This window comes from Cebus imitator, unplaced genomic scaffold (assembly GCF_001604975.1).
Source record: "Cebus imitator isolate Cc_AM_T3 unplaced genomic scaffold, Cebus_imitator-1.0 Scaffold101, whole genome shotgun sequence".
NCBI classification, from domain to species: domain Eukaryota; kingdom Metazoa; phylum Chordata; class Mammalia; order Primates; family Cebidae; genus Cebus; species Cebus imitator.
This window is the reverse complement of record NW_016107416.1, coordinates 1,366,603-1,378,222: the sequence shown is the minus strand read 5'-3', so window position 1 is coordinate 1,378,222 and position 11,620 is coordinate 1,366,603. Positions and strand designations below refer to the sequence as shown.

Here is an 11,620-nt window from a genome sequence, read left to right as displayed (position 1 = left end):
TAGAGACAGGGTTTCACCATGTTGGTCAGGCTGGTTTCAAACCCCTGACCTTGTGATTTGCCTGCCTCAGCCTCCCAAAGTGCTGGGATTATAGGCATGAGCCACCACGCCCAGCCATCATTCTTACTTCTGAAGGAGGAAACTGAGGCTCAGAGAGGTATCCTGCCCGAAGCAGAGCTAAGGGCTAGTGCACCCAGGGTTCAAAACAGGGTCAGTCTGATGCCTCCGCCTGAGCTTCAGAGCCTCTGCTCTGAGGGATGCAGACAGCATGCTAGGGGAGTATATGCTGTGTGGAAGGAGTCTCTCCACTTTTAGCTTTGGACTTCTGTGACCATAGAGCTAGCGTGCCCTTCCCTGACCCCCTGTCAACCAAGGCCACCAAGATCCAACCAAGACTTGGAGTGGGCTCTGATAGCTGGAACCTTCAGCTCCTCACAGTGCCCACACTCCTTCACAAAGGTGAAGGCCATTGAAGGAAAAGAGAATGAGGTGTCAGAGACATCAAGTCTGCACGATGAGACCCCCTGAGCCCACCATCATCTGCTCTGACTCAGGCCTTCCAGGCCCCTCCAACCTAGACTTCCAGACTCAGAAAGTACTGGCAAGGAAACTGCAGGTGCATGATATTGGAGTTTCACATCCATTATTTATGCTCTCCCTACTTCCAGAAAAGATTTAAAAGTGGCTTACAACAAAAGACATAGATAACAAGTAAATATTTAAAGAATGGGCTGGGTGAGGTGGCTCATGCCTGTAATTCCAGCGCTTTGAGGGGGCTGAGGCATGAAGATCACTTGCCACCAGGAGTTTGAGACCAGCCTGGGCAACAGCAGGACTCTGCCTCTACCAAAAACAAACAAACAAACAACAACAACAACAACAAACCTCACACCTGTAATCCCAGCACTTTGGGAGGCCAAGGAAGGAGGATCACTTGAGTTCAGGAGTTGGAGACCAGCCCAGACAACATAGTGATATGTTATCTCTACTAAAAAATCAAAAAAATTAACTGGGCATGGTTATGCACCTATAGTCCCAGCTGCTCGGGAGGCTGAGGTGGGATGATCACTTGAACCTGGGAGGTCAAGGCCACAGTGAGTTGTGGTTGTGCCACTGCACTCCAGCCTGGATGACAGAGAAAGACCGTATTCTAAGAAAAAAAAAAATGATCTTCAAAATGCTGGGCTAAGGATAACCACTGCAGCTGAGTCCAAAAACTTAACTGTGAGCTTTCTGGCAATTGAGGCAAAAATGGAACATATGAGTTCCACACCTGTTGTTATTTAATAATAGAAATAAATACCTATACCAGATAGTCATGATAGTCAAGACTACATTACAAGAGGAATTTATTACATGGGACCTTATATGGAGTAGTATCTGGAAGAGCACTTTTACAAAGGATATATAGAAAAGCTTTTTTTTTTTTTTCTTTTAGACAGTCTTGCTCTGTAGCCCAGTCTCGAAGTGCGGTGACATGATCATGGCTCACACCAGCCTCAACTTCCACCTCCTGAGCTTAAGCAATCCTCCTACCTCAGCATAGTTGGGACTACAGGCACATGCCACCACGCCCAGCTAATTTTTGTCTTTTTTTGTAGAGACAAGGTCCCATTATGTTGCCAAGGCTGGTCTCGAACTCCTGGGTTAAAGTGATCCTCCCACCTCAGCCTCGCAAAGTATTGAGATTATAGGAATAAGCCACTGCATCCAGCCATAGAAAGGCTTTTCCTGTGAGTATCTCTTGTGTCAGTGGTTCTCAATCCTTTCAGAATCAATGTTTCCTTTTTTAATGACAAATATGTTGTTAACACCCCTTTACTATCCTGAAATAAAGTTTAAAGATAATATATTATGTGTACATTTACTCTAAAGAAATTAATACTGGCCGGGTGTGGTGGCTCCCACCATTAATCCCAACAATTTGGGAGGCCAAGGCGGGAGAATTGCTTGAGTCCAGGAGTTTCAGACCAGCCTAGGCACCCAGTGAAACCCCATCTCTACAAAAAATTAAAAATTATCTGAGTGTGGTTGTGCCTGCCTGTAGTCCTAGCTACTTAGGAGGCTGAGGCAGGAGGATCGCTTGAACCCAGGAGGTCGAGGCTGCAGTGAGCCATGATAGTGCTACTGCATCCCAGCCTGGGCAACAGAGTGAGACCCTCTCTCTACAAAATAAAAAATAAAAATTAATTAATATAAAAGATAAAATGATTTTTAAAATAACATTATTTCAATTGGCAAATGCCTGCTCACAACTACTCAGAAATCCCAATGAAGTAGCCCATTGATTCCAACCACACAGATTCACCTTGAATGTCGCCGCTATAAATACTGACTGATAACAGGTGCATTGTAGTGGTAGCTCAGATATCACCAAAATGAACAGCTCACAATAATTTCATTCCTGAAAGTCAGTGCAAAAACTCTTGTTATATTTTTGTGTAAATTAAAGATGATTCTAGGCTGAAGTTATTACAATCAAGCTTTTTACCGATATAAGTGTCTGGTAGGACACTCAAAAGCAGTCAGGTGATTTCCTGACCCCTTTTTCTCCCAAATGCCTGAGGACTGGTCAGTCAGTGACAACTAAATTCCTGGAATGTCCACTAAGGGGCAGTATCTCTTTCTTTGTGAACCATCGTCTTAGACCAACCCTTGGTTATAAAAATGAGCATAGGTGATGGGGAGGAAGGCAGCAAATCACACTGCCACGTGTGTACCTATGCAACAATTTTGCATGTTCTTCACATGTACCCCAAAACCTAAAATGCAATAAAATAAATGAGGGAAAAAAATGAGCAAATGGGTAATGTGAAATTGTTAAATTGCAGCTCTGTGACTGCATTTCTAAGAGGAACTGAACTTGTACATTCCTGGTACAGAATGCGATGTGCCCACATTCCAAGGTTAAGCACCGGAAAAGTTAACAGGAGCTCTGACCTATTTATATTGGGCTTTTCATTTTGCCAAGCACTTCAGAGATGCTATCTCCTTCAGTTGTCACAGGAACCTCCTACGTAAATTGTTCTTCTCCCCACTTATAGATGAAGAAGCTGAGACACAGAGAGAAAGTTTATCACGCCTTGTAAGTCAGGCACTGTTGAATCTTATAGAATTTTCTGCCCAAGGTTTTTTTTTTTTTTGAGACAGAGCCTCACTCTGTCTCCCAGGCTGGAGTGCAGTGCTGCCATCTTGGCCCACCGCAACCTCCGCCTCCCAGGTTCAAGTGATTCTCCTGCCTCATTCTCCTGAGTAGCTGGAATAACAGGCGCCCGCCACCACGCTTGGCTAATTTTTGTATTTTTCATAGAGATGGGGTTTTGCCATGTTGGCCAAGCTGATCTGGAACCCCTGACCTCAGGTGATTCGCCCACCTCAGCCTCCCAAAGTGCTGGGATTACAGGCGTGAGCCACTGTGCTCAGCCTCCTCAAGTCTTTCAGCAAACAATTCATGATGGACATCACTGACCAGTGCCTGAATGCAGGGTAATTGTTTCAAGCTCTCATTTTTCACATGAGGAATCTGAGGCTTGAAGAGAGAGGTGGGTTGTGTACTGAGGGAGGAATCACTTCCTCTCTGTGCTGGCAGACAGCCATCTGTGTTAGGGGATGGCTATAGGTGCAAAGTCCTGGGTCTGGAGATGTTAATCATTCAGAGTCACAAAAATGGGCCCAAAAATAGAGAAGGATGATTTGGGATCCAGCACATTATAAATATTCCTTCCTCAACATCTTCTGGAGATGACAGGGATTCCTGAAACCCCCTCACCTCCAAAAGCCTCTCCCTGTCTCATCCATTCCTATCCCTCCTATTCAAACGTATCCTAGCCCCAAACAATCAGACAGCAGAGCCTGTCCATCCCTGAGTGTGCATAAGGTGCATAAGAAGCATGCTACTTCCAGGTGCCCTGCCAGCATAAGGAGGTACACAGGGACTCCAAAAGGCATGCCTGAGTTCTAATCTAATCCAGTTGTATGCCCCAAACTGCTTGATTAACTGTCTCAGATGGGGTGAAAGAAGCTAGCCTGGGGCAAGGAGCAAGGACCCCTCATCCTGACTTTCGAAGTTTGGGTAACTCTGGGCTCATGGTCAGATCTACCCTCAATGGAGGTGCCCTTCTTTACCCTTCTCCCCAACCCAGCAGAGTTCAAGGGCTGTGCAGGACTCACTTCTGGTCAGAGGGGAATGATCAGGCACCTGAATTCTCTCCCTCAGGGGGAAAATACTTCCCTTTGAGCTCTGAACCTGAGTTGCTTTTTTGGGTTGAGGTTTCCAAAACTCTGGGGGGCCTTGCAGATCTGACATCTCTTCAATAAGCATGGCCAGCTCCCAGAAGGGACCACTTCATCTCTGAGGATGGCTAGCTCATGATAAGGCAACATTTTCTTCAAATTCCCACTTAAAAAGAAAAAGGAAAGAAAGCAAAGGAAATAATTTGGTCATAATAACAGCTGTCATTGATTAAGTACGTACTATGTGCCAGGCATTATATTCTGCTTTACACACATGATCGGATTGAATCATCACAAGAGCCCTATAATAATAACTACTATTATGATTCCCATTTTTCAGATGAGCAAACTATAGGAAAGAGAAATTGAATAACATGTTCAAAGTTAGAAAGGAAAAAAAAAGAGCCAAAATTTGATCCCCCAAGTATCTGACTCCCAAGAGTGTAACCATTTCACTAGCTGCCCTGCTATCCTTACCTAATTCTCCTTCCAGCCTAGTGAGGCAGAGATTCTTATCGTTATCCCTCAGGACAGACGAAGGACTGAACCTCAGTAAAACTGATAATGTTACTGAGCATAACATTATGCAGAAGCATAGAGAGGGCAGCTGTCATCTCATACATTTGAGTGTTGAGCTTAGGAGAGCACAAGCCCAAGTGAACTAGGAGGTTTCAAATTGAGGCTGAGACACTCGCTAGCTGGGTGACCTTGGGATGTTACCTTTTTAAGCTTCGATCTCTTTTTTTTTTTTTTTTTTTTTTGAGATGGAGTTTCACTCTTGTTACCCAGGCTGGAGAGCAATGGCGCTATCTGGGCCCACTGCAGCCTCCACCTCCCAGGTCCAAGCGATTCTCCTGCCTCAGCCTCTGGAGTAGCTGGGATTACAGGCATGCACCACCATGCCTGGCTAATTTTTTTTTTTTTTGTATTTTTAGTAGAGTTGGGGTTTCTCCATGTTGGTCAGGCTGATCTCGAACTCCCAACCTCAGGTGATCCGCCCGCTTTGGCCTCCCAAAGTGCTGGGATTACAGGCATGAGCCACCGTGCCCAGCACTTCAATCCTTTAAAATGCAAATGATGATAACAGTGTCTAGTTTTAGGAATGTTGTAAGGATCAAGCAAGATAATATATGTGCAGTGTTGAGCACCAGAGAACTGTCATTACTGAAAGCTCCTCTGCCTTGAAGGTTCAGATTTTTTCAGATGTTTGGTGTGTTATCCTGATTAATCATGTACACCAGTGCTTCTGAATATGGCTGATGTCAGAATTACCAGCCTAAAGTACACATATTCGGGCCCCACCCCAGGAGATCTTTATTTAGGAGGACTAGGGTAGAGCCTAGGGCTCTTTATTTTTAATAAATTCCCATGGATGAGCACTATGGCACATGCCTATAAGCCCAGCACTCTGGGATGCTGAGGTGGGAGGATCACTTGAGCCCAAGGCTGCAGTGAGTTAAGATCACACCACTGCTCTCCAGCCTTGGTAACAGAATGAGACCCTGTCTCAAAAAAGGTAATGATAATAATTTTCAGGTTTGGGGGAACCAATCTACTTGTATAGACATCTCAGCCACCGTGGAGAAGGAACTCTGGTTGGTTCTCTTCAAGTCTCCTTCTCTCCTTTCTTGTCCCCATTAACACCCTTTTCTTCCAGGTCCTCCCTACTGGTGAGCAAGTGCTGTCTCCAGATCAAGAACTCTGGCCCTAGCAATGAGTCAGCAGCACTGAGTCCCATGGAGCCTACCTTTCCAGAGCCCAGGAACCCCACATGGGCTGGGAAGCAGGATGCCAGGGTTTCTGCTCTGCACTTGTCCCCTTCTGACTCACCGGTGGCCCAGGGCTAATCAGTCTCCAAGCTTCAGTTTGCTCATGGTCAATAGACAGTCAATAAAAGCAGGCTTGTCCGTCTGAACTGTGCTTTCTTAGGACTGTGTTCCTGGCACTTGACAACCTGACATCCAGAGAGCAGGTGGGGAAGACCTGAGCAGGAGGAGGGGGTGATATGGAGGAATCCTACATGACAGTGCTTGCTCATTGACATCTCATTAGATTCTCGAAATAATGGGGAATAAAGTCTAGTGTCTATAATATTCTCTTTTATCTGTTGCTAGCCTTTGTTCCAATATCATCCCATATCTCTCCTTTCTTGGCCTTCTTGCTGTTCTTTGAATGCTGCAAGCTTTTTTCCACTTCAGAGACTTTGCACTATTTGCACGGCTTGGAATGCTTTTGTCATGGATAATCCCAAGTCTGGTTTCTTCTTATTCAGGTTTCAGCTTACATGTCACCTGCTCAGAGAAGGCTTTGCTAATCAGTCATCGAATCTAAAGTGTCATCCTGGGCACTGGAACATATCATCCTACAGCACATCATCAAGTATTTTAACTTCCATCTTAGCAGTTATCACTATAGGATTTGTTTTTCCTTGTTTATTTCCTTAATGTGCTGTCTGTCTACTATAGAATATAAGCTCTGTGAAAGCAGGTCCTGGGCTGTCATATTTATTTTATGTCTCCAGTGCCCCCCAAAAATATTCAGTTAATGTTCATGGAATAACTTAGTTAATGAGGTTGCCTTAGCATGAATTGTGATTCCTTTTCTTTGCTCAGAGACATCCAAGGTTCTGAGAGGGGAAGTGACTGTCCCAAATTCAATTCAAGCTTTTTATCTTTTTTTTTTTCAGGCCCTTCCCATAAAACCTGGCTGACACACAAACCTAGCTGGGGTGAGGCTCCAGGTGTGATGAAAGTTAGGAGTTACCCCATGAATGGGTCTGAGGCTGATGTGGGGGTGAGAAGGCGGAAGGACAGAGCATTCAAAGGGAGACAGGCAGGCTGGGACAGGAGAGCAGGGTGTGAATCTGGCGAGGGTGGGGGAAAGGGGGTGATATGACCATGTGTCAGGAAGTGTTTCTCTCCACCCTTCCCTGGGGAGAGGCTTGACCCCAAAGTGGCTTTGTTTTGGGGAAGCAGGTGTCTAGGCAGCTGCTGAGGGGGGGCAAAGTCGTGGCCTGGGTGGTGACCATGCACTGAGGTCCTAGGCCCGATATTGATCACCCAAAAGGATAATCTAACAGTGGCTCTTAGCCAAATAGGTGACAGGTGAGTTTCCATCTGAAACCAGCCCAACTATACCATGGAGCCTCAGACCTGGCCTGGGGGAAGGTAAGGGATCTGGGGAAGGGAGAGAAAAGAGGCCTCTAAGGAAATAGAATGGTCAAGCGCCTAGTGATTATTATTAACAGCAACAATAATAATGGGTCACATTTATTGAGAGCTTATAGTGTGCCTGGCACTATACTACTTTTATGTGTTCCCACATTCATTTCTCAAAAAGCTCCCAACAAAGTAGTTATTATTATTTTTTCCATTTGAGAGATGTCAAAACTGAGGCTCAGTGAAATTTTCTTATCCAAGGTCACACAGTAAGTAGCAAAGGCAGGATTCAAACTCAGATCTGTAGTGATTCCAGTGCACTGTGGAAACCTAGGCCTGGGTTGCTGGGGCAGGTTAAGAGGGCAGGGCCAGATTGACCCCTGCAAAGGTGGGGCTAGGGACAGTGGGATAGACTGTGTATAAATAGCAGGCCTGTTTTTATCCCTACACACAGGCAGAATCAGGCAAGTGCTCTATCTGGCACCATTTGAGGGCTCTGAAAGCCAACCCAGCCCTGTGTCAGACAAGTCTCTCCCCAGCACGTCCCTGGAAACTGAAATACATACTGAGAGACTCATTTCTTTGGGTCAGGACAGTGACTCCAGAAGACCCCTGTAAAAGCACATGGGTTGGAAGAGAAACACCTGGTGCCTGTGAAACAGCAATCTAGGGTAGCCAGCTGGGTCCTATGGGAGGGAGGCTCATTGTTTATGTTGAGGAAAAAGGTGGCAGTCAAAGGCAAGGAAAAGAATAAGGCTTGTTTCACAACCTGTGTCTCTCCAATCTCAGAAGCCTGGGAATTATAATCCATACTTCAAAAATCCTAATGTCCCCTGGGGGAAAGATGGGAGGAAGCCACTCCAGCGTCTGGGAGAGTACTAACTTCCTTTGCTTTTGCTGGATTGATACCAAGTGTCTGCAACTTCAACTCTGGTTATCTCGGGTTCATGAGAACTGCTGGCATTAATGTGTCTAATTCTTAAATGATAAATGAATTATTATTTGATACTTGCTGTATTGGTAGGCCAAAAGGTGGGCTTCTAAAACTTAGAGGGTGACAGGGATGGAGACCCCTGGTAGAGAGCTGAGACGACCCAAGATGCCAGGCCCCAGACAGAACTCAGCTTGCAGTCACAAGGCTGCAGCGCGACAGGCGTTTGGGGAAAGGTAGGAACCGCTCCCCGCCACCTGCCAGTCAGAAGCCCTACCCACAGTCAGGCCGCGGCTGCCTCGGCCTGGTCCCAAAAAATGTGAGCACCGCCCCCTCCTCCCGCCCGGTCCCCAGCCGCGGCGGGGTCGGGGGCTGAGCTGCCGGCGCCGCGAGCCTGGCGAGCTTCCCAGCACGGGAGGAGGGAGGGGGCGGCGCCGGGCGGGGCGGAGCTTCGGCGCCTCCGGGAGCCTTATTCCCGGCCGCGCGCCGGGCAGCGCTCATTTCGCCGAAGGAACTACGGTGTCCACGCTTCTGGCCGGCCTGACCTAGGCGCGCGGGGTCGGGCGAACGCGCGGGCGGGCGGAGTGAGCAAGACAGACACGAAACGAGAGCGAGCTGCGCGCGGGTCGCGGCCAGGCGTGCACGCAGAGGCGGGCGGCGGACGGTGCCCGGCGGAATCTCCTGAGCTCCGCCGCCCAGCTCCGGTGCCAGCGCCCAGTGGCCGCCGCCTCCAAAGTGATTGGTGCCTCGCCGCCTCCACTCGGTGCGGGACCATGAAGCTGCCGCCGTCGGTGGTGCTGAAGCTCTTTCTGGCTGCAGGTAAGAGGGCTGCTGACGCCCCCGGAGATCGGGGGGATGGGGGCGCTGTGCTGGGGGCACCAGGGAAGGTCGCCGCAGCGCCCCCGGCACGGGCCACTTGGTGGGGCCCTTGCGCTCTGGCCGAGGGGCGTGGGCATCGCTGCGTGTTAGTCGGGGGTCTGGGCGGGTGTCTGATGCGGCCTGGCCCCTCGCCTGCAGTTCTCTCGGCGCTGGTGACTGGCGAGAGCCTGGAGCGGCTTCGGAGAGGGCTGGCTGCTGGAACCAGCAACCCGGACCCTCCCACTGGATCCACGGACCAGCTGCTACCCCTAGGAGGCGGCCGGGACTGGAAAGTCCGTGACTTGCAAGAGGCAGATCTGGACCTTTTGAGAGGTGGGTGTGGAGGCCGTCCATCCTCGGACCCCGGTGGGCTGTTGAAGAATAAGCAGATCCAAGATTCTTGCTGTTTGGCCAATACTGTGGGTTGGGGATATTCATGGAGAACCTCGGGGAAAAGCTGATGGGCCTGACAGACACTGGGGGATACTGGAATATAGGTCCCACTCTCTGTCTTGCTATTGCCTGGCCTGCTAGGTTGCTGCCCTTCTGGGTACTTTGGGGCAAATTGAAAAAGGCAAGTTGTCTGAGTTTGTTACATTCTTCTTAGGAAAGCTGGGAGATAGGAAAGAGGAATGGTTGAGATGCTTTCCCTAGAGTTACTATGTCAAAATGAGTGCCAATTCTAATTCCCTTATCAAATGACTATTATGTATAAAATAGAGGTAACCGATGAGGAGATGCCCAGGCACATCTATAGAAAATGTGCAGTGTTAGCCTTCTCCATCCACCTGTCACCAGATTGGGGAAACAGAGGGGAATGAGGAGCTAGCTCTTGGCTGCCCTAGGTTAGGTGGTGAATGGTGAGCACTGGGCCCCTAGGGGGCTATATTAAAATGCTGGGTATTGCCGGGCGCGGTGGCTCACGCCTGTAATCCCAGCACTTTGGGAGGCCGAGGCGGGTGGATCACGAGGTCAAGAGATCGAGACCATCCTGGTCAACACGGTGAAACCCCGTCTCTACTAAAACTACAAAAAATTAGCTGGGCATGGTGGCGCGTGCCTATAATCCCAGCTACTCAGGAGGCTGAGGCAGGAGAATTGCCTGAACCCAGGAGGCGGAGGTTGCGGTGAGCCGAGATCGCGCCATTGCACTCCAGCCTGGGTAACAAGAGCGAAACTCCGTCCCAAAAAAAATAATAAAAATAAAAATAAAATAAAATAAAATAAAATGCTGGGTATCTATGAATGCTACGGGAAACTCGAAGGCTTCTTGAGCACCTTGCATTCCTGAGGAGACTGCAAATGGGGAGAGCTGTGTAGGATCCTCCAAGCAGCCTCTGGCTGTGGGCAAGTACAGGCACAGGGCAGTCCAGTGCCTGCCAGCTCTCCTGCCTCCAGACCTGAAGAGATTCTCCAGGGCAGAGCAGGGACTCAGCACTGTACCCCAGAATGACTGTATTTGGTTGGACAGATGCCCACCTGTTCTAGCTCCTCCTGCTCCTCAGCTGCCCTTCTCCCTCCTTCCCAGGAGCTTCCCTTGGGTACTCACTCTCTCTAGTTTGTATAAATCAAGCACATGCTCCAAAACTGAGCCTTGGGCTTCCATGCTCCATCCTCCCGCAGTGGCCCTCTGGGGTTACCCATGGCCTGAACAGCCTGAACTCTCCTGGCCCTCTCCTCCTAGGCTGGGCAGGGCTGGGCTGTGACTCACTCCACCCCCACCCCACACCCACACAACTGCTCCTCATACCTCTGCAGACCTGACTCACTGCTCCTTCTCCACGGCAGGAGCCTGGCTGTCACCCTGCATCTTTTCCCACCCCTTTCTGATTGGCTTGGCCCTCCTGCCTTGCTCTCCTGGAAGCTCTGGTCACTGGGTTCCTCTGACCACCTGCATCACTTCTGAGCTCTGAGGTGGCCGGGGACTGGATGAAAGGAAATAGGGACTGTGGGGTTGCTGGCATCTACTTCTCTTCCCTTCTCTTGGCTTTGCTGGGCAAGGACTATTTTTCAAGTCTGGGGATCCTATCACTTAAAATAAATGACTGCTACCATTTATTAAATGCCTACTGTGTTCTAGGCACTTGATATGTTATCCTGGTTAATTTAACACTTACAGCAACCTTTTGAGATAGTTACTCTTGCTATCCACATTTGCCTGAGAACCTGAGGTTCAGAGAGGTTAAGTGACTTGCCCACAGTCATATGGCTGAAATTGGAGCACAGGTCTATGGACTTCAGAGCCCATTCATGCCTGGCTCAGCATCTCAGGTGCTCCAGACTTGAGGGAAGGAGGAGATGGGGTGGTGTGAGGCAGCTTAATGTGATGAGGAAGGACATTGGAGTGGAGTCCAGAGACCACAGTTCTAATCCCAATCCTGCATGACCTTGAGTAAATCACTCTGCCTGCCGTGATATTCTTTTTTTTTTTTTTTTTTTT

General features: G+C 48.7%; 1 protein-coding gene across 1 annotated transcript in view; it reads left to right on the top strand.

Annotated features, from left to right (window-relative positions):
• Window positions 1–8,793: 8,793 nt before the first annotated feature.
• Window positions 8,794–11,620, top strand: part of HBEGF (heparin binding EGF like growth factor) — a 13,946-nt gene continuing 11,119 nt past the window's right edge. The window contains exons 1-2 of the mRNA XM_017536762.2: window positions 8,794–9,141; window positions 9,340–9,513. Coding sequence (XP_017392251.1) covers window positions 9,096–9,141; window positions 9,340–9,513 — 220 coding nt within the window. The 5' untranslated portion in view covers window positions 8,794–9,095. The remainder of the gene's footprint in view (window positions 9,142–9,339; window positions 9,514–11,620) is intronic.